The following is a 25,926-nucleotide window of genomic DNA, read 5'->3' as shown; positions in this document are numbered from 1 at the left end:
TTCTCCTGGCTCTCATGCAGCCCCTTCCTGTCCCATCTGCTTCTACCACATTCTCTTTGTCAAACTATTAAATGCACCCCCAAAGTCTCACCTACCTGAGAGAGGACGCTATTTCTAAACTAAACATGCCCCCCCCCCCGTGAATTCCCTACGTCTTCGCTGACTGTCTAGTTCTGCTTCAGACCCGTGGCATGCAGCAGGGAACTCAGAAGGAAGGAGGAGCGGGAAATGCAGCCAGGATCCCATGTATCTGTGCTCAGTGTGGTTAAACACACACAGGTGCACGCACACACACGCACACACGCTGGGCTCAGCCCTCCGAAGCGCAGTGGTACAATGTCTATCGGAATCGTCGATGCACAGATTCTCGGACGTACTTTCTACCTGTGTGCGCGGTGTCACGACATGAGATGTGGCGTGAAAGCAACGAAGAAATTATCCGAAGATAAAAAACAGTAACAATTACTCTGAATTTGGCACTTAAAAAATAAAAGTAAAAAAAGGAGGACAGAAGAGCCCCCTCCCAGTGGTGGCCGGTTAGCTCAGTTGGTTAGAGCGTGGTGCTAATAACGCCAAGGTCGCGGGTTCGATCCCCGTACGGGCCATTTCTTCTACATTTTTTTTCCCCCTTCAAAAATAGATGATTAATTTCTGAAAAACCCGCTTCTTCACGTGTAAAAAGCAGGGAATAATGTACAATGGTCTACGGAGTTACCAGTCCAGCGCCATCATTTTCCTTGAATAATCCCTCTCCCTATACCTGTCTACACCACTTTGAACTAGAACACAGAACACAGGCTTTTTTCCCTTCTTCCTTTTTCCTTTTCTTTCCTTTCTTTTCTTTTCTCCCCTTCTTTCTTTTCTTTTCTTTCTTTCAAACAGGAGTTGAATCTAGATTGTTGTGATGAGTAGACATATACTTTGTATCATTTCTTCTGACTTGAAAGGACAAGTAAATATCACGGTTACCTCCGACCTTTGTGGCCGGTCCGTCCCCAGCCGTGTATAGTTACCTCCCCGCCGGGTTCTGCTGATCATTCTTCCCCTCAGGGGGAAGTTCTCTCTGGAGTTTTTTCTCATCATGGCTCTCTGTCCTGCCAACCCCAGCCGTCTGGGTCTGCGGAACCCCAGCAACCTCTCACCAGCCCAGGTAGTTCACCAGCCTCTGCCCGGGGCCCTCTTCCCAGCGCCGGCCGAGAAACTCTCGAGGCAGGAAGCTGGGGGCAATCCTAGAGCTCACCTCATTTTCCCCCAAGTTCACTTCATCTTGTTCTGTCCTTCAGGGATTACTATCCTTCTTAGCCTGAGGTCTACTGTCTTGAAAAAGGTTGTTTCCTATCTTTCGTCAGGTTTTGGTTATTTCAAGCAGGATGGTAACTCTGATGCCTGCTTCCACCGTGGGTGGAAACAAGTGTCCGGCTTTTTGGAGGATGAAGGGTGGGTAGCTGAGGCCTCGGCTCTTTCTGCTGCGGGCTGCAGGCTTCTGGCGGTTCTCTGGCCTCTCTGCGAGTCTTGGGGCTCAAGATGCTGGGGGCCAGTGGTCTGCAACACATACTGGAATATTGGACTGGCTCTCCTGGCTCCAACTGGGACCACCTGTCTGGAGGGTGCAGGCTACCGGGCACAGCATTGTGCCTTGTCTGGGGGTTTCTGTGTGCCTGGGCTTGGTAGCGGGGAGGAAGCCACTTGTGGGCCCAGGGCCAGGGGTCCTGAAAAGCCAACACAACAAAAACAGGCCTTCGGGTCTCTGTTGGGTTGGGAGGCTGAGGATGGGCATTTTCTGATAAGGCGGTCTGAGACTTAGGGTATGTGGGATGCCTGCGGGGGGGGGGGTGGCGACACCTGGGGGGCATCAGAACACCATCCTGCTCCATCAGAGTCCCCGCGTGGGGGAAGTCCCATGGTCCTCGTGGGGGGCCTGACAGTGATTGCCAGCCACTGAGCACAGCCTCAGAGACGGCAAGTGGCTGAGTGGAACCCACTGGGCACCTGACCAGCTCTGCCTGGTCCCTGGCTTAGGCTGGCCCTGCCCCTGCCCACATCAAAGGGTATGGGGAGATGGGGCATGGCTGGACTCTAGAATGCATCAAGTGGTTAGCCCATGATTCTTAAATGACCTTTCTCGTAAAGTCACAGTGAATCGTACCCGCGTTATTCGAAGGACTGATTTGTGCACTATTTGGTTTTGAAAGTCTCAAGAGAACAGTGGACTCGATTTTGGCATAAATATTTAGCCACTAATGAAATTAGACCTTATGGTGTTTATTATAAAAATTAATGATCTTGGTTGTCCTGAAATTGTATCCAGATAAAAAACCTTATGTTCACCATTTCAAGTAGTTGATTTTCTAATTTTAAAATGTATCCAGAGATAATTTGATTTACCATTTTTACTACATGCTCAGAAAACATCATTCACTGAGAACCATTTCACACACCCAATTTTGTAAATCAGTGACCTTTTCCAAAATAATAAGGATTTTTTTCTATTTTATTTACCTTTTTAGTTATTCTCTATGTAAATAACTAATTGTATTTCATCCAGTGAAAGTAATATGGAAATTCTTTTTAGAAATAAACCTATATAAGAAATGCCCTATGAGTGGACATAAAGAAATCATATTCAATAAATCGGATGTAGGGGCAGAGGGCAGGTCTCCCCAAGATGGGCCACTTTGGCATGAAGATTATCCCTAGCTGAAGGCAATTGAGACCCTGTGAGCTCATGAGAAACTTTTGCTCCTCCCTTCACTACATAGAAGATTCTAAATTGGGAGTCCATTCCAGAATAAGGGTTATTATCAGAGTTGCATTTTATCTTTGTGACCCATCTATATGACAGGGCAAACATCTAATTACTGACTATCTTCTCTGCCTCTGATTGCCCTCCGTATTGCACTGAAGTCCCAGACACCCCCCCCCTTAGTTCAGGATGACATATATGCCTCAGTTAGACTATCTTTGGAATTTCTATGTCTGTGTGGATTCCTCCTATTAAATTTTATTTTTTTCCTGTTAATTTGCCTCACGTCAATCTGACTCTTATCCCAGCAAGAAGGACCTTGATGGGGACAGGATTACTTACTCCCCAACACAGACAATGGCTGGCTCACAACCATTTTCCAGAGGCGGGAAGGGGAAGGTTGGAAGCCTGGGGTCCATCAGGATCCATGTCAGCTGCTTGCAGAAATGGCAACCTCGTGCACAGTCATGGTCACTTGAGCTTTTCTCCCTCACTCACTCATCTCACCTCCTGCCTCTGACAACTGAGGTTCTCACCTGCCTGTCCCCTCTCAGTCTTGACCCTCTTCCTGACCTACCCCAGTCATCACATTCAGGCTGGGTAGGCAGGGTGGGGCTGGGGCTGTACTGGGAAGGGGGGCTCAGGACCCCAGGAGAGGTGGGGCCAGAAGGACATCTGACAGGAGAATTCCCCAGCTTTGCTAAGCAGGCCAGAGGACAAAGCAATGACAGCACCAACTTCAGACTCTGGACAGGAGCCTGTCAGGGGTAAAGCACTAGAAAGCATAGAGTCAGAGGGAAAGGAAACCCCTCTCACAATTTGTCTGAGGTCAAGTTTATAGAATTAACTTTCCACACCTCTCATCAGTGATTTTCGTGGAAAAGAACCCTGGAGACTGTGTTCTGTGCCTGCAGCCCCCCCAGACTTCAATACATGGGCGAGACACATTTTCTACAGCCCAAGGAGGCAAAATGCCAGCCTTGGGCCTTGCCAGCCCCTCACAAAAGAAACAAGGGTGGGACTCAGGGGTCAAAGTTTCCATCTGTAGGAGGACCCAGCAGCAGCCTGTCAGGGTCAGAGAGGTCGACCTAGAGGTCCAGCCGGAAGGCCTAGGAGCTGGGCATCTGTGTGAGGACTCAGGGGTCAGCCTTGGGAGGGCAGACAACAGGTGACGGGTCTAGGGGCACAGAGCACGAGTATGTTGATCTGAAACTTCTTTAGGAGAGAGAAAAAATAGGAATCACCGGAATGTCCAACAAATAAGGTCCAGTTAAATAAATCATGCTTCGGCATAGAATCAAACAACTGAGATGAGGCAGAGCTTGATGTGTTGATGTTTGAAGTGTGTCCAGCACACGTGTGTTTAAATATCGTGTAACGTTATGTCTATTGGGCTTTATTAATGTAGAAATATAGCTTTAGATGTATAGATAACATTTTTTTCCATAAGCCAAGAGCAAAGTTGAAAGATCCAACCTTTTAATAAAATGGTTATCTCCAGGGAGTATTAACCCGTTGCGGGACTCAGTCCCAAAGCTCTGAGATCATGACCCAAGACAGACACTTAACCGGCTGAGCCACCCTGGCGCCCCTTCCCTTCCCAGGAGTACTTCTTAAAGCAGCAGGGAGACCTGGTCACAAGGTGACTGCCGGCCCCTCGCGTCCTTCCTGCGCCCTGGAGCCGGACTGCCTGGCCTGGACCCCCAGCTCCGGCATTGCCTAGGTTGAGGCGATGTTTCTCTGTAAAATGCGCAAGATGCTGTTGGTGACGATGCCGATGAAAATGTAGAAAATGTCGATGACGATGACGCTGGAGAGTCCGCGAGGATACGCGGGAAGCGCCTGGAACCAGCGGCTGCGCTCGCGCGTTGGCCTCGGCGCCCGGGAAGAGGAGGGGGGGCTGGGGGCGGCCGTCGAGTCCGGCCGCAGCCCGGCCCCGCGGTTTAAGACCAGACTCGGAGTGGCGCTCGGTCCGCTGGCGGCGACCGAGGAGGACCCGGGGAACTACCAGGAGAGCCGCGGCGTCCTCCCCGCCACGCCCGAAGTGCTCACAGTTCGTGTTAAACGCGCGCTCGGAGCCAGGCGCAGGCCCGCGGGGGCGCTTCGGGGCTGAGACGCACGCACCACCAAGCCCAGGACCCATTTTCCCAGTCAGGGCTGCGGGGTACGCCTGAGGAAGGGGCACGCGAGGCCAGGGCGGGGGTGGTCCTGGCGTCTGTGTGGGGGTCTCTCCTGCTCACGCAGCGGATGCCGAGCGCTGAGGAGCAGGAGGACTCGCGGTTGCGATCTGTCCCTCCTCCCGCCCGCTCCCCACCCCGAGGTGCTCCGGGCGCCCCGGGACCCTCGGCCAGCCTCGCCGCGCAGGCGCAGTGACTTCCCTTCTCCGGCCGCGCCGGCGTCTCGCTCCCCCGTGGGTCAGGTGAGACCTTTCCGGAGCGGGAGGGAGACCTGATCACGAAGCGAAGGACCTCAGGGCTCTGCCTCCGCTTCCGCACCCGTGAAAGACGGACAGCGGCCCCCGCCTCGCAGGGCGGCCGACACACCTGCGAGAGTCCGCGCCTCCGGGAGGGCTCGGGCTCCGTCACGGCCTCACCCGCTTCAGCGGAGAAGCCGGGGCCCGGCACCCAGTTCCCGAACCGCGGGGGGGAAATTCGGGGGTGAGGGGAGGATTCCTGACGTCTGACGTCAGCGTTTTCTATTAAGACTCTGGTGTAGAAAGTGGGTAACAGGTAACCGTCCATGACTTAATCCTAGAGAAGAAAAGCACTTCTCATGCAACTGGATTTGAGGAAGAAGTAGGTCGACAAAACCTTTAGGAAAACTCCCGGGTAGGCGGGTCCCATGGTGTAATGGTCAGCACTCTGGACTCTGAATCCAGCGATCCGAGTTCAAATCTCGGTGGGACCTTCATTTGTTTCCCGCTGACTTCTAAACCCTCGGCTACTTCCCACTAGCCGCGCACTTTTTTCATGCAAATCGCTGTGCCCAAACTTATTCTTGAAATTCCTATCACACATACTGAGCCAGTGTCTGCAGGCACCAGCTGGGGACCAAGATTCCTTAAGATTCTTTAGCTGAGCTAAGAATGAAATTCACACGAGACAAATTAAAACGAGAGAATCAAATTTAGTTTCAAAAGTTCAGGGAACCCAGACAGACATGAGATTCCAAAGACAGGCAAGATGAGGTATATATGTTATTCCGAACTAAGGAGAAAGGGGGGGCAGGGGAAGGAGAAACTCCTGAAGGAAACGCACAAGGAAACCTCCCAAGCCTTGTTGGAACTGGAAATCTGTGAGGAAAATCCCCAAACTGAGGCGGGAGGGAAGGGGGCCTGTGAGAAGAGTAAGAGGAAATTTGGTGACAGTCGTGGATCCAGAAGAGTCAAACGGTAATTCAGAAAAGGATTTACCCCTAAGCTGTGGGTCTAGGTGACTCGATCGAGGCGGAGAGAAAACTGCCCTCAGGCCGGAGCACACAACTGCAGCCCCACTTCAGAGGCCTGGGTCGGAAGACCAGGGGCGGGAAGATCGAATCCGTCGTAGTCTATACTCGCTAGACGGGAGGCTTCCAGTTTGCACGAGCAAGCTTTACTCGTTCAGGGAAGGGGGAAATGAGCTGATTGCTGGACTTCTTCCCGAGGACGGCGGTGTTTTCTCCGCGGCCGCAACCGGTCCAGGCGAGGGGTCCCTGAGGACTTTGCCCGCGCGGTTCCTCATCCGTTTCTGCTGTTCCCCGTCTGGCCCGAGAGCCAGAAGCTCCTTGTGCACGAACGTGCAGTAGGGGGACTGATGTCGGCCTTCTGGGACCGTGTCGCGTGACCTCAAGGAAATATGGAAAACAGGAAAACCCGTTAAGTGGAGTCATGCAACACTATTTTTGAAAAATCAGATATGATAGAAACATATGTATTGCCATGACCCGTGGGTCTTTAAAGCATCGCTGTAGAAATCAGTATATCGGAATGTTTACGACCGACTGGATGATCCCTTGTGAGCGCGAGGATTTGGAGAGCTGCTCCCCAGCCAGTTTCCGCTTCCCCTTCTTGCCGACCACAAGCTCGGGGCCCTGCTTCAGAGCAGTCTGAAATACTGTCTCCCCGGCTCAGGAAGCCGAGGAATAAAACCTTTACCAACCTACTTTGAAGCTGGCCTTTTGTTTTTCCCCGTGGACACCCTTGTGCAGATTGGAAAAGCGCGGTCGCTCTGGGAACTGCTGGGGACGTTTGGTTTTGCAAAGAGGTTCTGCTGGGGGAGGAGAGCGTCGGGGCTCAAGGCGAGAAGCAAGGAAATGTGATCGGAAAACAGCAGCTCTCGGGTGAGTGGAGATCAGAGAAGCCAGCGCGCTCCGCCACAGAGGCTGCAGATCTGGAGCTCGCGGGACGCCGCGCAACACTCCTTCCCGCACGCCCCTGCTCCACCCGGATGGGAGCCGGCTCTGCTTCCACATCCCCTCGCAAATCATGCCGTTTTGTTACTTTTTATGCAACAGCTAGCTACTGCGACCTGTGACTTGGGGGTGGGGTGGAATATTCCCTGTTGACAAGAAAGAACAATTGGAAACACTGGCGTCTCCGATATGCTGTAAATATTGTCTGTGAACAAGACCCAGGGCTGCGTTTCAGTGGCGTGTTTTACGCGGTTTCTTCGTGGAGGAGGTGACAGATTTCTCCTCCGCTTCCGACTAACAGCGCACTTAACACGAAAGGGAGCACACACGTATGGTGGAAAGTTAGCGCTTGAATTTTTCTGCACTTATTTAAACTCATAAGAAAATTGTTCCCCTTGACTTTTGTCCAAGGAAAAGCATAATCATATTTTGTAGATCTGTGCTTACGTGGTTGCAAGTCCCCTCTTCGCTATCACTGTTATTTATTACTACAGTTTATTTATTAAATTTAGGTAGAGGAAATGTCAATAGATCATGCGCCTTAAACAATCATAAAAGCACCTTTTGTACATGCCCCACACTTACTTAGAAGCACAAACTAGTGGTCTTTTGGCTGTTAATTCCCACCAAATGCTTCTTATTCCTCTGCGGACGCAGGACTTGATGGGGAAAAACAGGTCCAGCCCTTTCACTGACTAACCATTTCCAATGCAATTTTACTTTAGATATATAAGAAATCACTTATCAAAATCATCTATGCGTACCTTTTATTGTGTGCTACTACTAAATGCGATAGCAATTCAAGTCAGGAGAAAAGTGCTTAAATAGATGTATCTTCGCTGGAAATAACTAAAATTTGGATTTCAGTGTATGCCTTCTGTTGCCTAGTGGCACGACAAGGTGTTTGAGTATAAAAATACATAATATTAGGATAAAATTCTGTAGCAGATATGGAATGAAAAGACATTTGCAAGTGAAAACGTTTTATCAAAAAATCTTCAAGGGTAAATCCTCAGTAAGTAGGACTGTGAGGAAAACAGGGGGTGGGGGTAGGGGGCTGTCAGGACCTAGCTGAGAGCTGAAGGATGGGCAGAGCAGGGAACCTGGCCAAACGAGGGCAGAGGGGCGGACTAAGAGTGTAGCGGGTAGAAAATGAGATTATGGAGTTCGGGGAGAATAGAAAGAATTTCACGGGACCGGAAGGCAAGTATGAGTTCCGAGGAAGGATAAGAACTGAGGCTGGAGAGGGGGAGACCCAGGACAAGATTATCCAATTGTGAAAGGCTCCCTGGCGGAAGGTGGAAAGGATGGGTTGTGGGTGAGAATTCTCTGGGGACGACTGCAGTTTGAAGAACAATGCCACGCCTCAGGGTCAAAGTGCAAAGCTTTGCTAAAAGGAAGACTCAAGAGAGTATTCAAAAACGGAGTGCCTACGGGACGAGGTGGCCGAGTGGTTAAGGCGATGGACTGCTAATCCATTGTGCTCTGCACGCGTGGGTTCGAATCCCATCCTCGTCGGTCTTCTCCACTCACCCTTGGGAGTGAAGGTGTATGTTTTGTGCGGCTCATCCCAAAGGACCACTCTCCCGTACGACAAGTGGTTTCATGGGCTTCTCAGGGACTTTAGGGCTCTTCCATGTCTGGGTGAAGGCAACTGGCTGTCTGCTTTTAGAGAACGATTTACTGCTTCTTCCTGTTGCCTTACACATTGGGCAGGTGGACGACAACCTGGGGGACTCAGGTAAGGCATCCCCGCAGCTCACTCTGGTGCCCCAATCACACGGCGGCTCAAACTGCAGAGCCGAGGAGCCAAGGCTTTGGTCAGACGCTGGCTACCCCTCCTAGGAACGGGTTCCCCATGGGAACCTCCTGTCCTGAGTTTGCTTCAAAAATGCTCATGGGCAGTTGGCGAGGAATAGAAGAAAGACATCGACAAAATACTGCTAACGGTTTAAGCTGGTTGGTGGGAACTTGAGTGTTTATTATACTATTCTTTCTTTACTTTTTAAAATTGCCATTACAAGGGTCTTAAATTTTTTACTTGGAAATAACTTCAAACTTAAAGAAAACTGGTAAGACTAAGAAAAGTACAAAACCACCCGTATACCTTTTATCGGGATTCAACCATTAACATCGTGAAGTTCCAAGGACAGCCAAGCAAAATGATGTATAGACATGTTCCGAACTAAGAAGCAGACAGGGGTCTGGGAGTCAAACGGAATAAATGTAATTCGAAGGAAGATGAAAAAGCAAGTGTTTGGGACACAGATGTTTGCTGGACCACGCAGAAACAACAAGACACAGAGGACCTTCTAGATTCTTCCCTGACCACCAGACCCACTTCATGGTATAACATAGTTCTCTGCAGTGACAGCTCTCTTCCTGCAGCAGGTTGTCTACCTAAATTCTTGGTAGCCAGCTGCAGGGGAGGTACAGAGCTTTTCCTAAATCTGCTGGGTTTGGATGGCTTTTTAACTCAAAATAATCTTCATGCCAAAGTGGCCCATCTTGGGACAGCCTGCGCTTGGCCCATCAAAATTACTCCTCAGACTTAGGTGTATTGGTAACCAGCCTTCACTAGGGTGATTGCAAGATGATGGCATATGAGCTCCAGCATTCCCAGCACATTCTATTGTGAATCAAAGTGCACACCCGAAAATGTGAAGGATCAAAGAGCACCCCGTCCCCCTCCCTGCCCCTGGTCCTCCAAACCCCGTCACTTTATTTCCATTTTTCCATGTGACTTTTTAAAATTTTTCTTAATTAAGGTGCTTGTTGTTATAGGAATTTGAATTTTCTTGTTATAATGTAGAAACTCACTCAATACTACTTTACTCACGAAATTTTTCTCAAAGACACATTTTTGCAAATACCTTGCTAAGACTTCCGTGTTTTGTTTTGTTTTGTTTCAGACTTTGTCCATGGGATCCTTATGCACAGACTTTTTTTGTTGTAATGCATCCCTTCCATTTTTCTCTACCATTTCACATTTAGCTTCTCTGCTTCTGTTTTGCCGTAAAGTGCATACAAATGGTGTCTTCATGATTATTGCAACATGTACTGCTTTAGAAAGGATTCACAAAACATTCTCACTAACTTGATCTAAGTGGGATAAATCATGCACAGGACTGAATAAGGAAACGAAAGGAGCAGGAGACTAGCGCCCAAGTAAAGTGCAATATAGTCACCAGGCAGGCACCAATGCAAATGTTTTTCTTTCAAGTGTAAAGAAAACATAAAACCATGACTGGAGACAAGTCTGTGTTCTGAAGGACATAATGCTGGTCCATTGGAAATTAAAGGTAAATTTGTCACTTCTTCCTGTAAGAAGGGAGAGAGATTTGCTTCTCTTTTGAAATGAGTGAGAAGGGCAGCTTTTGCAAAAAAAAAAAAAAAAAAAAGAAGAGGAGGGGAGGGAAATACTTAACTCTTTGTAGAGATGAGGTAAGGTGTGGCAAGACATCGCAGGAGTGATCAAAGGGAAAGCAGAGAATCTGCAGCTTGCCCTTTCTGCCTGAGATCTGGGAGGGAGAAAAATACGAGGGCCCTAGCAGAGGATGGTTTCGATCCATCGACCTCTGGGTTATGGGCCCAGCACGCTCCCGCTGCGCCACTCTGCTGGCGAGGGCACAGGTGGTGCTGTTCTTCCTCACTACGAATATGACCAGGTGTCCCACTGCCTTGTACTACAGGGGTGAATTGTGGTTTATTTATAGAATAGACCCCCACCTAGCAATAAAAACAATACATTTCTGCCAATTTTATTGTATATATAACAGTACAATTAAATCTCAAAACGGTCAGGTTGGGTAAACAATGGCACACAAGGCGATGTACTATCTGATTCTACTTACATGCAGTTCAAGAGCAAGCAAAACTATGTGGTGATAGAAATCAGAAGAGTGATTAGCCTGCAGGATGCGGTATCGACTGGTTAGGCGGCATAGGGAACTTTCTGGAGCCATGGGAATGTTCTCAACCTTGACGCAAGCGGTGGTCACACGGGATACACGTGTGTAAAGTTCGTTGCTCTATCTACACTTAAGATCTATGCATTTTACTGCCTATAAAATACACTTCAACAAAGTACTGAGGAAAGAGGGGAGCACGGCGCTATAATGGCCGAAAGAGAAGGGAGGGAGGGAGCGGAGAAAGGAAAAGAAACACCTTCTACGTATACTTCAGGGAGCTAAGCAAAAGTGGCCACGAGAGGACGACTTCCCAAAACGAGTTGTAGAACCGTGAAATGGTCCTTGGGAGCGGGAGAAAATTCACGGCGCTGGTCGGGGAACGTGGCGAACCCTGGCCGGATTCCTCACCACCCCTCACGCGTGAAAGAATGCCACACTCAAGAAAGGTGTGACTCTGACAGGCTTGAGGGCATTCTGCTCAACATTCTGCTTTCCAAGCATTACTTCCAGGAAGTCATTTCCTTCAAATCAGTTGGAGGAGTGTATTAAGGGAGATCAGAACTAAAATATGGGTATGCGTTTTCTGGAAAGCACATTCTTAGATAAAAATCATGTCCTTTCACCCAGTCAAATATTTTTCATGACTTATGTATACAAACCATAGGCAGGTTTTCTCCAGGTTGTCCACGAGGTCACAGCTCCTTGGACACCTGGAAATCTAGAAGCTTCGAGCAGTGGGTGCTCAGCTGGAGAGGTGGTCTTACATTCCTTCGAGAGGGAATGGTAGCTGCGAATTCATGCTCAGACGCTCGGGGGTCTACCTCTGAAGGCGAGGGACTCTCTAAGACCTAGCTTAAGGGTTTCTGTGAGGAAGTCGCAAAGAATAAAGCTAAAGCAAACAAAAAAATACGCGAGATACTTCATGGTGGAGGCCTTTGGGGTGAGGAGAAAATACTGAAGAGAGAAGTGGCCGGTCCCCTCTACAGACCACACTGCCTTCTCGGGCTTTCCTATCTAGCCCAGCCCAGTGTGATGTGACTAGAAAGCACACCCTGCCTGCCACAGGACCATGCCTATCGTACAAGCTAGCAGGGCTGAGCAGTCCGGTTCATCTCTGGCCACACCCATACAGACAGTATCACCTTGGTTAGAACTCCCTTCTTCCCCCTTAATGTGAAACCTATGTGTATTTTTTAATCTTTTTTTTTTTTTAAAGTAGGCTCCACACCTCAAGTAGGGCTCAAACTCATGACCCCGAGACCAAGATTCTCAGGCTCTACTGACTAAGCCAGCCAGGTGCCCCAAACTTATTTGTATTTTTTATGGTACAGTGTACACTGCTTTAAAATGAGACCATAAGATACAAAAACATCTTGTCTTCCACACTCGACAGATACATGTCTCAACCCTACCAGGGTAGTCCGCTTGAGCAGAAATCTCATTTAGCTTGCAAACGCGTCATAAAAAATGAGAAATTACAACCATAATGGAAATTTAGATTTCTCAAGAATAAGAAAGTATGAGGGTGTCTGGGGGGCTCAGTTGGTTAAGCACCTGACTCTTGATCTCAGCTCAGGTCTCAATCTCAGAGTCATGAGTTCAAGCTCTGTGTTGGAGCCTCGTTAAAAAAAAAAACAAAAAAAAACAAAGAATAAGAAAGTATGTTTCATGTGATGCATTGTTTGTCAAAGGCTACACTCCTATATTTGTGGTAGTAGGAAAATATGCATAACTATAATATTAAATTAAAATTGATATATTAAAATATGTATAAACAACACTATGTAAAATAAAATTATTTTTTACTTCAGTAAATCCTTTTTGAGTGCCTTCTATTGAATCGACCTTGACCACCCACCCCCAGTCTACTGGTTTTTTTTTTCATTTTCCATGACACTGACACTGTGAGACTTGACACACGGGGTTGTGGGTGGAGATAAACTGGCCAGCTAACCCAGATGGCAAACAAGCTCTTCCTGTGATCCCCACAATCCCTCCCTCCTGATATCCACGTCCCCGTGTGATCGATTCCCTTGAGCATCGGGCAATACATGTTTTTTCTTCTAACAGAATATGGCAAAGGTGGCAGCAGGTACGTGATTATGGATGAATGAGGATGTGAGTAAGTTACAGGTCACAGCAGCATCCATTTGTTTGCTGGGCCAGGCCCTAATCCCACCTCCCTCCCCACCTCCCCTCCTCCTGACTTTGAGGAAGCAAGGGGACAGCCATGGCCTATTCATGTTGGTGGCCCCCAAGGCCAGCAAAGACGGCTTAGCCTTCACTGACAGACAGAAACTCATGTTCTTGTCCTGTAGCAGCAAAGAGCAGAGTGCAGGTATCTTCACACTCTCCCAGGTCTCCAAGCCTGCAGTCTATCCCCGTGTGATTCCTCCCTCATGTGACCACCAGAGCCCTCAAACCCAAACTTGTCTCTTCCCTGCTTAAAATCTTCCCACAGCTCTCCACTGTGTTGAGAACACTGTCCATACTGGACATGGTTTGTGAGCACGCCCATGGTCTGCCCCCGATCCGCCCCACGGTCTGCCCCACGGTCTGCCCCATGGTCTCCCCACGGTCTGCCCCACGGTCTCCCCACGGTCTGCCCGTGCTTCTCCCCAGCCTCGCCTGTAAGCACCCCAGTATCTCCTCGGAAGTTAACCCAAGAGACCTGCTCTGTCTTCGCCTGTCCACGCACATGCTCTGCCTTTGGCTTGAAACGCCCTTTCCACTTGGTGCTCCGAACACACTAAGACAGAATTCAAGTTCTGAGTCTTACATAAGAAGACCTGCTCTGCTTTCACTCCCCTGGCATTTGTTATTTGTGTTGGACTCACTGGCTTACTTACAAATCTCCCCACTCAATTCATTTTCCCAAACAGGAGCTGCCCTTTGCCTCTGAATGTCTGGTACAAAACACAACACAGGGCATATGTTCATCATGAGATAAATGTTCAATTATCCTGTAAAGAGCAGTACACAGAGTCTTATCTTTCCCTCTTGCCATCCTCTGTAAGATGGCAATCTTGGTTCAAGGGATGCCTTAAAAAGTTGAAACGGCATGAATATTTAGAGTCAGAGTACCTGCAGCGGAGCTCTAGCTCTGGTGACCTGCCGTGGTGAGGGCGAGGTGACCACACACTTCGGAGCCACGAAGCTTTAAATCCTAAATCTAGCTTTTACTAACAGGGTGCGCTTGGGCACGTTTCTTAACGCCTTTCTGCCTCTCTATTGATAGAGTTTAACAGTAATTCCTATATCATATACGTATTTCAACAATTTATTTTTATTTTATCAACCAATTTAAGATTGCTTATTTTTCCAATTGGACCTCTTCCAAGGTATCCGTGACGGGAGACAGATGTATTCAGGGAGTCATTCTTGTCTCTAGGAGGCACTGAGGAGTACGTCACAGCTCACTCACAGGACTCCTGCTGGTTACAGAGCAGAGGTCCGCTGATGCATGTGCTGTTTCTCCCTTCCTCCCCTGTGCTCGGTCCGAGAGGCTTCCGGCCCTGCCTGTCCTCCCTGGGAAAGATGTGAATGTGGAGGCACAGATTAAAAGAAAGAAAGAAGTATAAACTTGGGTTCCCTCATTGGACATTTGTGGCTCATACCGTGGGGATCATGACATCATAACTCATAATGTGGAGAGCAGAGCCCTGTCCTTCCCTCTCCAGGCCCATGACTTCCTGAGAAGTCATCCCTTAAAGTCGAAACATTGTTGTGAGTTCAGGGAGAACACTTGCTGCCGCCAGTGGTGCCGCTTGCCCTGCCCATCGCCGGGCCCCAAGAACCTCCTCACAGGTGCTCTGGCTCGGGCCACACAGCAGCACTCCTCCTCCAAACCCAGAACGCACAGGAGTGTCGGCAGAGTGACGAGAGCAAGTCTCTGCACAGACGCACTGGAGCGCGGCGCAGAAGGCCTGCAGGGACGCTGGCCGAGAGCTCCCTTTTCTGGAGTGAGGAGTGACCACTGGGGTCTGACAGACTGAGGCTCGACTTACCGGTCTGTGAGGGGCTAGACTGGCAGGGAAAAGGAAGGGCCCGGAGCACCACCTCTCCCCGGAAAAGACTAAAACAATTCGGTGGGAGGAAGTGGCAGCAAGTGCAGCACACAGGGGTGCCCTTGAGGGTTGATCAGTCAAGGACAATTACATCAGATTTCGTCAAGTTTGAGTCAAGGTCAAATCATACCGAAGATCCTCCAAGCACTCACTGGAGAACTAAGCAGTGAGGAGCAAGGATCGGCATCCCTGGCAGAAAGAGAAAGGGAACCACTGCTTCGGGCCAAATAAAAGCAGGCTAATCTGTTCTTCCCCCTAAAGATGGGAGAGAGTGTGGGCTGTACTTGCTGCCTTCCTGGCACGTCTGTTTCAGGAAGGAACATTGTGTTTAGAACACGTTTTCCAAGGAAAAGTCGAGAGGCAGTGTCCCGACTGCACTCACCCCTGACACAGAGAGGAGCTGGCGAGAAGGGAAATTTCTTCAATTCCAAAGGTTTGGTCCCACCCAGTTTCATTCTGCTGTTACCGCTAGATACCTCGGTCCTCCACCTTCTAGATTATAGATCAGGACCCACAGGGTGAATATGCAAAGCTCGAGCCTTAGATCTGGGGGATGTTTGCTTTAGAGGATTGGAAGGCACCGAGGCTCTTCACAGTACTGAGGTCCAGATCAGGGGAGCGGGGACAGAGGCTATTTCTTGTGGGCATGATGCCTTCGGGAATGCCCTTGCTCCCGATTCTTCGGGGTTTTTGATTTTGCACCAATGGAAAATGAAGAGGCTGATGCTGTGAAAGGTCCTCTCCCAGCACAACCCTGGGCAGGTGGAGAGGGCATCCCACAGCCAAGGCTGCTGCTTGTCGTTACTGGCCCAGGGACAAGGGTGCTCTGAGCAAAGGGGGACATGAAGCGGGCGCCAAACATAGTTTTTCTTGCAGAAATGCTGGCCATCCCCAAGACAAAAGGTGTGCTCTGGTTGGTGAGGCCTGGGGTGTTCTGGCTACAGCCTTTTCCAAAGGGTGTGATGGTGCCAGTGGTCCCGCTTGGCACTGTTCCAACGCTGAACGCTCCAGGGTTGGAGCTCATGTCTGGGGCAGTCCCACCGATCCCAGACTCCCCACAGTCCATAGGGGTCACTAATCCCCCAAAGGCAAAAGGTCGTGGGGCTGTGCTGCCAAACACTGAGCCACAAGCCCTATTCTGGTGGGTCCGGGCCACAACCCCCAAACCAGTTGTACTAGCTTGACCAAAGGGAAACCCTGCGGGAGTGCTGCCAAAATTCGGCAAGATGCCAGCAGGGAGGTGACAGGTGGAGGCTGAGGGTGTCAAACCCCCAAAGGGTGACTGCGTGGTACTGCTGAAGGCTGGCTGAGCTGGAGTGGAAGTTGGGGTTGGGGATACCACAGCCGAGTTTCCAAAAATGAAAGGGCTACTGAAGCTTGGGCCAAGTGTTGGTTGGGTGGCCCCTTGCTTCTGCCCACCTGTAGCCCCAAATGCCAGCTGGAGAGTGGCTCCTGGGGATAGTGGGAAGGGTGGCCTTGAGCCTGACCCCAAGGGAACTGTGAATGCTGAGGTTGGACTGGAGGTGCTGGATGATAATGAGGCCTGGTGTGTGGTTACCAGGGCTGAGGTTGACAGAGGACTGCCCACACCCCTGAAATTGGCAGTGGTTTTACTTGGGGAAATCTGGACAGCGCTGGAAAGAACCTGGCTAAAGATGGTGACTGTGTGTACGGTGGGAATGGTAGCACGCTGGTGTGGTGGGAAAACGAAGCCTGTGGCCGGGGCGAAGCTGGTCCTGAAGGCACAGGCAGCCCCAAGAAGGAAAGTGTGGCAGGTCGAAGGGATGGTGTAAGTGTTTTCCGTGGTACTGGACACATTCACTACACCAAAATCCAAAGGCGGCATGAAAGAAGAGTCTTTAGATGTGCTGGCTGCGGTGGTGGACATGACGACAGAGGTAGCCTTGACCAGGCCATGGAGGAGATGGGTAGAAGCAGGAGTAGCTAGAGGAGAGGTCTGCTTGAAAGAGAAAGGAGCTATCATGGGCATGGTTTTAAGTGGTCCTATGCCGCCAAAGATAGGCTTGAAGGTGGGAGTGAAGATGCTCAAAGTTGTAGATGTTGCAGTGGTGATTGAAGTTCTGGAATATAAGGAGCCTCCAATCTCACTCTTGGGTGGGAGCCCCAAAATGGGGTTTGACGTGGGATTCGCAGAAGCTATGGCAGGAGGTGGAGACGCAGGAAGATGGGGAGCTGGGCTGCTCATTCCAGACAGAGTACTCTGCACGATGAGCTCCGCAGAGCTGAGGGCAGGCAGTCCCGGGGGCATGGTAGTCCTGTCAGCCTGAGAGGTTGACGGGAGCCCTGTGGTGTCGGTGAGTGGTGACGTGGGAGAAGCAGGAGTCGGAAGGATGAAAGCTGCTGTGGGCTTCCAGTCTGAAGAGGTGCCTGGAAGGGGCTCTGACTGTGAGCAGCCCTGTGAGGACAGGAGGCTGCCCTCCTTCACAGGGGAATGGGCTGTACTGACTGCCTCTCCGGGGGATGGTGGGAGGGCCGGGGGAGACTCCTGCATTTTTGTTAAGCTTTCCAGCTGCGGCGCTGTGCCCTGGGTCGGAGCCAGGCCTGCAGAAGGCGGGGTAAGAGACAGGCAAGGCTGAAGAGCAGAGCACGTCTCAGAGACAGAGTCCGTGGTGACCTCAGTCGTCTCGTCTCCGGCTTTACCGCTCCCCTGGAGTCCACCTTTCTTCCCTAAGGCCAGATCCTCTTCAGGGACTGCATCACCAAGCTGGGGAGGTGGGGTCAGTGACAGCAGGTCCCCAGGACTAGAGAGCCGCCATGGAATCTCCTGACTTTGCTGCCCAGAGCCGCTAGACGCTGCTGGGGACTCGTCTGATTCCAGTGGGATCGGAGAGTGACACTGATGACCCTTTCCTTTCTTTTTCACTGGCCATTCTGGTGTCTGCGGGGATGCGCTGGGAGCGCTTCTCTTCCAAGGCTCAGAGACAGCTCTAGAAGAGCTGTAAGAACTCGTGATAGCGTTTCTTCTGGCACCGAGTGGGCCAGCTGGGTGTGCGCCGGCCACGGAGCTCAGGGAGGAGCAACTGGGCCTCTTACTCAAGCTGTGATCGGAGCCCCCGGGCTCGAGGCTTCTCTTCAGGGGCCCAGGCCTGGGCACAAAAGAAGCGAGAACTCCCTTTTTCACCAGGGGCTTAAATGCGGATGGTCTGGTGCCTGGACTCCTTCTCTCACTGGGCCAGCCCTCGGAAACCAGTGCTTCTTCAAACCTCACTCTCCCTTTCTTGCACTCTCGGAGGGCCCTCAGCACCGTCTCCTTTGCACACGGGTCTGGGGGCTTCTCAGAGGGTGAGGACCCTGCAGAGTCAACCACCTTTGCGGGAGAGGGGCAGGGGAGCGCTCTCCGCTCGGGAGGGGCTATCCTGATGGTCACCGGGCTCCCTGCTGCCCTGGGGTGCCGAATTGACCAAATAGTCCGCTTGAGGTAACTGTCCCACCAGTCCGAGGGAAGAGGCCCCACGATGGAATTCTGGGACCTGGGCATGGGAAAGCGCCGCCACGCCTCCCCGGCCGCCGCGGCCGTGGCTCCGGCAGGAGCCCAGCTGGGCGGCCTCCTGGCAGGTCTGTGCCGCAGGGCAGGGTGGGCGCGGTGGGCGTGCGGAAGCCGCCGGACTTGATGAAGGGGCTGAGCCGGCCGGCGGTTCGGCGGCCTCTCCGCCACGTCTGTGCGCGCCTGCGCGGGGGACGACGGCGGGGACCCCGGCTTGCCCAGGTAACTGCCCATGCGGAGCGACGAGGCGGGTCGGTTCCCGAGCTTTCTGACTGACTCAGCCGGAGTCGGAGTGCGCCGTGTTCCGCTGACGGTTGGGATCCTGGCGCGAGGAAAGGACGAGGGCCTCGGGGCGCTCGGCACCCACAGGTCGGCGCCCCGTGGGAACAGAGGAGAGCGGCCCCAGTAGCTTGCAGGGCGGTTCCGAGGCTTCGGCCAGGCGCTCGGGCCCGTGCGCCTTCGCCTTCGGCTGCGGCTGCAGCGCGCGGGGGAGGGTCGGGGTGGGGAAGCGCGCGGCGGGGCTCCGCTTCCTCAGCGCCGTCCGGGGCCTTGAGGCCTCGCTCCGCGCCCGCAGCGCCAGCGCCGTCTGGGAGCCGCAGTCGGATGGGCGCCCGGCCTCCAGGCTCTGGCTGCGGCCGCTCGGGGGTCCGGGCGCGCGGCCCGGGAGTCGGGGTCAGGCGTGAGGTCCCAGCCCCGCGGGGTGGGTCGGGGAGGCGGTCAGGGTGCGCAGGGCTGGGGAGCCGACGGGGGGTCCCGAGCAGCCAGCGACCCTGGACGCTAAAAGTGGGGATTTGGCGGGCGTTTCCCATGCTTCTCCTTTCCTGCTGCCCTTACCTTTCCGCGGCCAGGGCCAGTCAACGGCCGGGAGGAGGAGCTCCCGACGCCGCCGTCTCCCGGACCCGTCCCGGTCTTCTCCCCGCGGCCGAGTCCCGGTCGCCCTTCAGTTGCCGACGGGACGACAGGGGGGCTTTGGAGAGGGACCCAGCGCCGCGAGGCTAGGGCGCTGCCTTCAGTCCCCGGTAGGAGGGTCGGGACGGAGACGCCAGCGAGAGGGTGGAGGGAGAGCTCTCCTGCCGGGCGCGCAGTCGTTTCCCTTCTCGAGTCCTTCGTGACTTTCTGTGGATGAGTCTCCCCCTGGAGTCTCCCCTGCGCGCGACTTCAGCGCCCTCGGGGAAAGAAGAGCTCTCCCTGTTCCGTTCAGTTAAAAGTGCAAGGTTCTGAATAGAAGACCCGAGAGGCAGCGATTTCCGGACAACGGAAAGGATAGAAGGCTTGTGGTACCCAAGAGTCAAGGCCCGCGGCTGCTCTCGCCCCTCTGCTGGGCGCCCAGGGGCCTGGGTCGTTCCAAATGGTGACTTTCGTCACGGCTTCCCCGAGGCTTTATGCACTTCCAGCCTCTCTAGACTCCAAAGTATCCTGAACCAGAGGCCAGAGGCGCCTTTTCACAGATAGAGTGACCACAGGGTCAGCACCAGGCCTCCCCGACCCCAGCGTTCAACCCAGCAGCCACTGAAGTTAACCCGGGAGGTTCTCTGCTCACTTCCCAGGAGGCAGAGGGAAGGGTGGGTAGGATCCAGCAGCAGAAGTCAGCTTCGGAGGAGCCGAGCCCAGGGTAGGGGCAGGACAGAGAAGACCCTGAGACTGGGCTCTGGATTAGTGTGTAGGGGGCAGGCTGAACAGGCGATGGGACTCGGGAGGGCAGACAACAGGGGGCAGAGCCTGGGCATAGGACAGGAGTGGGTCCATGGGAGGATTCTTTAAGAGAAAGTAAACATGGGAATAACCAGAATGTCCGAAAATGGGACCTAGTTAAATAAATCATAGTATTGCCATAAGATAGAATAACAAAGATAAAGCAGGGCGCCTGGGTGGCACAGCGGTTAAGCATCATCTGCCTGCGGCTCAGGGCGTTATGGGATTGAGCCCCACATCAGGCTCTTCCGCTATGAGCCTGCTTCTTCCTCTCCCACTCCCCCTGCTTGTGTTCCCTCTCTCGCTGGCTGTCTCTATCTCTGTCGAATAAATGAATAAAATCTTAAAAAAAAAAAAGATAAAGCAGGCCTTTATGTATTAATGTTTGTCTTTGTCCATGATACATAAGGTTTCTTCTTAACCTCATATAATTTTAAATACTAGGCTTTGTTTGTGTGAAAATGTAGCTATAGATTTTTAGGTAGAGATGTGGTCAGAGAAGAAGGGACATACTGACTGAACTATTAACATAATGGTTATCTCTGGTGTGGTACTGGAATGGGTTTGCAAGGAATTCTTTTTGGTTTTCCTGCACTGTTTCATATTTTCTACAAGATTATATCTCATAAAAAATCAAACTATTTACATTTTGGAAGAGAAAGATTAAAAAGAGGGGGGGGAGTTAGTTGCAAAGAAGATGTATTTGAACTCAGTGTGTGGAGCCAGGAGGCCAATGGAAGAGTTCAGGAATCCAGTCGGTGAGGCCTAAGCAGGGATGTGGACTTTGATTCTTGACAACCGCCTGGCTGGGGTGCAGGGAGAATGAAGCTGGAAGATTACTTTGAGCGTCCTTTATGCATGATGGCTTGACAATAGTAGCACTGAGTCAGAGGTCCCTGCCAGGTAGGGAGACAGAGAACATCAAAAATCTTGGGATTGAAAGAAAAAATTGATCGATTGGATTTCATTAAAATTAAGAACTTCCACTCTGCCAAAGATACTGTTAAGAGAATGAAAAGATAAGCCACAGACTGAGAGAAAATATTTGCAAAACCTATCCAATAAAGCACTGGTATCCAAAATACACACAAATTTGTCAAAACTCACAATGAGTTTTTAAAAACCCAGTTTAGAAATGGGCAAAGGATCTGAATAGGTAAGTCACCTTGGAAGATATAAAGATGGCAAATATGCCTGTGAAGAGATGCTCGACATCATACATTCGGAGGGAATTGCAAATTCAAGCAGCAGTGAGATACCACGACACACATGTTAGAATGGCTAAAATCCAGGACGTGGGGAAACCAAAAGTTAGTGAGGGTGTGCGGCAACAGGAACGCTCCTTCGTTGCTGGTGGGAGTGCAAAGTAGTACAGCCACTCTGGAAGACAGTTGGCAGTTTCTTACAAAATTCTACATAGTCTTACCATGCCATCTAGCAATCACGCTTCTGGGTGTTTATCTAAATGAGCTGAAGAGTTTTGTCCACACAAAACCTGCGCATGAATGTTTATAGAAGCTTTATTCATAATTGCCAGGAATTGGAAGCAAGCAATAAACACTTCAATAGAGGAATATGATAAACCATGGTGCATTCATACAATGGAATATTTTTCAGCACTAAACAGAAATGAGCTATCAAGTCATGAAAAGACACAGAAGAACCTCAAATCTGTATTGCTGCCTGAACAAAACCAGTCTGAAAGGCTACCTACTGTGTGATTCCAACCATATGACATTCGGGAGAACACCAAACCAAAGAGAGTAAAAAGGTCAGAGGTTTTGGGTGGGAAAATAGGTGGAGCTCAAGGGATTTTATTCTATATGGAACTATAGTGGGGGATACATGACATTAGGAATTTGGCAAAACCCATAGAATGCACAACAAAAGAGTGAACCCTAATGTAAACTGTGGACTTTAGTTAATAATAATGTATCGACGTTGATTCATCAGTTGTAACGAATGTCCCACATCAATGCAAGATGTTGCTAAGAGGGGAAACTAGGAGTGGAAGTGGAGGGAGGAGAGAGTATATGGAAACTTTCTGTTCAGTTTTTCTGTAAATCTAAAACTGTTCTTAAAACACAAAGTCAGCTAATTTTAAAAATTAAAATATATTTTCATTATCTTGGAGCTTGGACTCCATACCTCACTCCTCTTAAGATTGCTTTGCGATTTGTAAAATAGTGCCATAATACGTAAATGACAAGTACATATTATTTTGTTATTTAAGCAAGTAATGCACACATTCAGCACATTATCAGGTATGCAAGAAATTGTGGCAATTTTTAACAGTTTTAGTCCACAAAATTGACAAGCAGTTTAGCATAGCTTAATTTACCCATCTGCCTTTCTCTGTAACTCTGCCTTCCCCAGGATCTAGGCCCAGGGCCTTGGGGTGAACTCGGATTGTTTCTGAGGAAGCTGCCAGCAAGTGTGTTTTGAAGAACCAATCAGGGGTTGCTGTGACTATGTCCACTACTATTGGGTGGCAAGGCACTGGGCGTGAGAACGGGGGTGTAATCCACGCAGTGGCTGGAAAATTTTCCAGAGGCACAAGACTGACCTTGAGGTGGTGCTGGGTGGGCCATGTAGAGAGAGCCCGGGGAGGGGTGCTGCCAGGAAGATGACAGGTGGCCAGTCGAGGCCGCTTCTGGAGGCGGAGACCATAAGGCAGACCTAGGGGAGAGGGAGGGTGAAGGCGGCCAAGGCGAGGGTGAGGGAGGGGGAAGAATGATAAACCTAAAATAGCAATGACTCTGGGTAGAAAGAAAAGGTGAAATTGAGGAGGGAGGTATCTGAGGCTTTAAAGCTTTTGGCACTGTTTGATTTTGTAAAAGCCACTTTGTGCAAATCCGTGTATTTGCTTCATTTCTATATACTGCATTGTTGAATATGTGTGTAGTTTTATGCATTCACATTTTCACAGTGAAATATACCGTATCATATAAAGTCTTATGTTGTTGAAAGCAATTAAAACACAGTAAAAATTTTTAAATCTTAAGTAAGTCATCTTGTGCATATCAACTAATATAGGTACTAGGGATTCTATTACAATTTGGGGGTTAGTTCATGGGGGAAAAAATAAAGCATTTCAGATTGCTGATTAAGACACCTTCAGAAATAAAAAGCCACTCTAAATGTTTTGCAATCACAGCCATGTTCAAGGGAGAAAAGTTCCCTGGGAAGCTGCAGGAGGCCCACATAAAAGCGAGGTTGGACTTTCTATCGGCTGAGTGCAGTTCACGGCTGACTCACCTCTCCGGTCAGAGTCTTGCGGCCCTGGGAATATGGTAGAGCAGGCATCATTTGTGTTGAAGAAAAGTGTGTGAGCCCAGCTGTGAACTTTGCAATTTTAATTAATGATTATGTTGAATTTGCCAGGAGGACAAGCATCTGGAGAGCAAATGTGGCCCCTCTGGACACATCAGGGCCGCCCACTCTGCAGAGACACATCCCCCAGGATGACAATTGGAAGCAAAGACCAGCCTTCTCTGTAAGTGGGGTGCGCGGTCTGGGCTGCCCTACACAGCGGAGGGAGCGGGTGTCTGTGTTTACGGGCAGCGGAAACCTCCTTTGTGAGTATTCTTTGTTCAAAACCTTCTGCTCTGAGAATTTGAGGGAGGTTTAAACCTCCAGAGAGCTTTTCTAATTCATATTTAGGGCCAGCGTCATGGGTCCAGCCCTGTGTTTGGCTTATTGCTTTTGCTGTCATCATCTTGAAATTCCTGATACTTTTTCACGGGAGGCCCTGTGTTTTCATACTGGGCTGGGTCCTGCGAATCTATTAGCCAGCACACCTCCTTGCTTCATTCCTTTCCCAAACTCATGTACTTTACCCTCACATTTTTCTCCTGCCATTTCAGGTTTACCTTTTACTAATTTTGGTTACCCAACACTGACTCTTTGTCTTTTTTGTTTTCTCTTTATTTTTTCCCCCTTCCTTTATTTCTCCTTTTCTTTTCTGCTACTTCCTTCCCCAAGCAGCAGTTAGCAGGATGGATGATATGAGAGGCTGACTGCTTGGGGTCAATTCAGTTCCCGCCACGTATCAGTAGGGAGGCTCTGAGCCAGTTACTCGATCCCCTCTGGTCCTTGTCTGTAAATTGGGAAGAATTATTGTACATATCTCATGGATTTTGTGAGAATTAAACAAATTAAGTATCTGTAAAGCATTAGGACATTGCTTTATACAGAATAAGTACTTAACACGTATTTATTAAATAATTCAGTAATCTCACCTTTATAATGCACTTGGTGTGTTTAAATCTACTCAAGTTTCATTTTCCACTTTCACATTATTTCTTTTTAAAATTCCTCTCACGTCGTATTTTATTTTTTATTTTAAAAAATACTATTCTATGTTACTTTTAAATTTATTTTAAGTATTCTCTACACCCAACGTGGGGCTTGAACTCCCAACCCTGAGATCAAGAGTCACAGCCCCCACCAGCTGAGCCAGCCAGGCACCCGATCTTCTCACATTTTAAATCATTTGGCATTAACCATTTTGCTCAAGCTTTGCTTAATTCCATTCATTACATCCCTCTAATGTTTGTATTCTCCAGCTCTTTCTTCTCCGTACTCTATACACTAAGTGACTTTCTTAAAAGCTCTGGTTCTCAGTCTCCTTTGCTGGGTCACCTCCTGTCTTCTGTTTTAACTTCTCTGGTTTCCCTCTTCCTTCTATTCCATTCAACTTTATTCTGTACCCATTTATTTCTCATTTGAGGTGTTTTGCATACTTTCCAGATATTCTATGTATTTTCTTTGTGCTTTTTATAACCACTTACGCACAGAGCTGTCCTCCTTTGTCCTGTAACTAGGTCTCTAACATTCCGTAAGTGCTCCTGCTTTCCCCTGATTTCACAAGTGGATGTGTGAAACTTTTATTCTTCCCTCTGATATCCTTTAAAAATTTTCTTACACATGATTCCTCAAATTCTAGCACTCTCCTTTTCCTCATGCTGTATCTTTGAGCATCATTTGTCCCATTAGTATAGTGTCTATTTCTTATTTTACACTTTTCCGTCATGGATTCACACGTTTCATTTTTATTTTCTCTTTCTTCATTCTTACTCCTCTTTCCACTCATCCTCCTCAATTTTTTCTTTTCCCTCTTTATGTATGCTCATCCTCTTATTAAATGTTTTCTATTACTTTTTAATCCTTGGGTGTTAAACAAGATTTCCAGTTTTATTTTAATAATCTTTTAATTATTCTGTAAATTTTTTACTATCTATACATATATATATTGGTCTAGATAGTCAGGTATTCTTTTTTAATTCTATATCTTTACTCCTTGCCTCTCGACTTAATTTTTCTTTGTTTCCAATACCTCTCTTTAATGTTTTAGACCACCTTAATGCAAACCTTTTGCTGTTTGACACACCCCTATTTTCGTATTATTTTGTTACATTACTTTCTTCATCCTAAGCTTGTCTTTATAGGGTAAGTCAGGGTCCACAGAGAAGCAGAACAAATGGGATGTGGCAAGCGAGACAGAGACAGAGAGATTTGAAGGAATTGGTTCACCCCATTGTGGGGACTGGCAAGTCCCAATTCTGCAGGGCGGGCTGCTGGGCTGGAGACCCAGGGAAGAGCTCATGTTACAATTCC

General features: G+C 49.6%; 1 protein-coding gene and 4 non-coding genes across 5 annotated transcripts; 3 read left to right on the top strand and 2 right to left on the bottom strand.

Moving 5' to 3' along the window:
• Positions 1-531: 531 nt before the first annotated feature.
• Positions 532-605, top strand: TRNAI-AAU (transfer RNA isoleucine (anticodon AAU)). Its single transcript has one exon. It is a non-coding gene; the product is annotated as a tRNA-Ile (tRNA).
• Positions 606-5,578: 4,973 nt separating this feature from the next.
• Positions 5,579-5,650, top strand: TRNAQ-CUG (transfer RNA glutamine (anticodon CUG)). The gene has a single exon. It is a non-coding gene; the product is annotated as a tRNA-Gln (tRNA).
• Positions 5,651-8,568: 2,918 nt separating this feature from the next.
• Positions 8,569-8,650, top strand: TRNAS-GCU (transfer RNA serine (anticodon GCU)). The gene has a single exon. It is a non-coding gene; the product is annotated as a tRNA-Ser (tRNA).
• A 2,030-nt stretch (positions 8,651-10,680) lies between these two features.
• On the bottom strand, positions 10,681-10,752 carry TRNAM-CAU (transfer RNA methionine (anticodon CAU)). The gene has a single exon. It is a non-coding gene; the product is annotated as a tRNA-Met (tRNA).
• A 4,989-nt stretch (positions 10,753-15,741) lies between these two features.
• On the bottom strand, positions 15,742-18,849 carry POM121L2 (POM121 transmembrane nucleoporin like 2). Its single transcript, XM_026511155.1, has one exon. The coding sequence runs from the start codon at positions 18,847-18,849 to the stop codon at positions 15,742-15,744; it is 3,108 nt and encodes a 1,035-aa protein (XP_026366940.1).
• Positions 18,850-25,926: the final 7,077 nt, after the last annotated feature.

The sequence above is a fragment of the Ursus arctos genome, unplaced genomic scaffold (genome assembly GCF_023065955.2).
Source record: "Ursus arctos isolate Adak ecotype North America unplaced genomic scaffold, UrsArc2.0 scaffold_31, whole genome shotgun sequence".
Classification (NCBI taxonomy): domain Eukaryota; kingdom Metazoa; phylum Chordata; class Mammalia; order Carnivora; family Ursidae; genus Ursus; species Ursus arctos.
Note: the sequence above shows the minus strand (reverse complement) of the source record. Positions and strands in the feature narration are given on the sequence as shown.